This window comes from Buceros rhinoceros, unplaced genomic scaffold (genome assembly GCF_000710305.1).
Source record: "Buceros rhinoceros silvestris isolate BGI_N320 unplaced genomic scaffold, ASM71030v1 scaffold32305, whole genome shotgun sequence".
NCBI classification, from domain to species: domain Eukaryota; kingdom Metazoa; phylum Chordata; class Aves; order Bucerotiformes; family Bucerotidae; genus Buceros; species Buceros rhinoceros.
The window spans coordinates 1,759-2,823 of NW_010411636.1; the positions used below are offsets into that span (position 1 = coordinate 1,759).

Sequence of the window (1,065 nt, forward strand, 5' to 3'; positions counted from 1 at the left end):
GCAGCAGTGCAGCACGGATGCGGTTCCTGACCTTCACCCAGTCCCAGCTCCAGGCTGCAGGTCTGGAGCGCACAGCCTAGGCAAGAGGTGGACACCACAGGCACGTCACCGCAGTGCAGCCGGAGCTCCAGCCGAGGCGGTGGCTGTTACTGCTCGCTAAAGCGATGCTTGGCCTCTGAGCGTGCGTCGCTGAAGCGTGGAAGTGGCTGGCGGACGAAGCGGAAAGGAGCGAAGGGTCCTCCCGGGGAAGGTTTATCTGTCCTTGGAGCCCAGCTTCTCAATCAGTTCCTGCAGAGGAGCCAGCTCCCGCCTGTCGATCAGGTTGAATTCCTGGCAGGGAAAAAAAAAACACCAAAAACTTCAGAGCTGCTGCAAAGTGCGTCTGTTCACCAAACGTGCTGGGAAGCCGCTGTCAGGGTGTGCCAGCTCCTGAAAGAACCACCACAGAGGCGTTACTGGAGCCACCGCTCCTGCTTCTCTGAGGAGAAATTCAAGTGTTTTGGGCAACAAAACTTTTTCTGCTGCATTGCTGTGAGGTATCGTGCTGCTCCGGTTGCACGTGCAGTCACAGGCTGTTAACGCACACAGGAAAGGAAAACAAAAAAAGATGCTGCTGCTGCTCCTGCCGAGTCAATTTTGAGCTACAAACCCCCAGAATTTCTCCTCTGAGCCTGGTTCCTGTTGCCGCTAAAACCCGGAGAGAAATCTGAGCGTGTAGAGCCACCTCAGCCCCACTTCCTGCCCAAAACCAGCCCAAGCCCACAGCACTGGCACGGTTCGGAGGGTGGGAGCAGAGCACATCTTCCAGCACACGCCTCAGAGCAAGGAGACACCTCAGGGAGCTGGATTGTAACAGCAAACAGGGAACACAGGACCCCAGAGCAGGCGAGCAGCCGCTGTTTCCAACTCACCTGCACGAAGAAGATAAAGTGCTTGAAGGAGGTGTTGAGGTGGGCCTCCTCCTGCAGCCGCATGACCGAGTCGAAGTGCTGGTGGTAGATGTGGGCATAGACGCGGAACAGCCGCTTCAGGATCGCCTTGGCCACCGCCACGCCGTTCTTGGGA

The 1,065-nt window shown here is 57.5% G+C and overlaps 1 protein-coding gene across 1 annotated transcript in view; it reads right to left on the reverse strand.

Moving 5' to 3' along the window:
- Positions 1-252: 252 nt before the first annotated feature.
- Positions 253-1,065, reverse strand: part of LOC104493413 (MOB kinase activator 1A) — a gene marked incomplete at its 5' end in the record, with an annotated part of 2,660 nt that continues 1,847 nt past the window's right edge. The window contains 2 exons of the mRNA XM_010136085.1: positions 253-330; positions 912-1,025. Coding sequence (XP_010134387.1) covers positions 253-330; positions 912-1,025 — 192 coding nt within the window. The remainder of the gene's footprint in view (positions 331-911; positions 1,026-1,065) is intronic.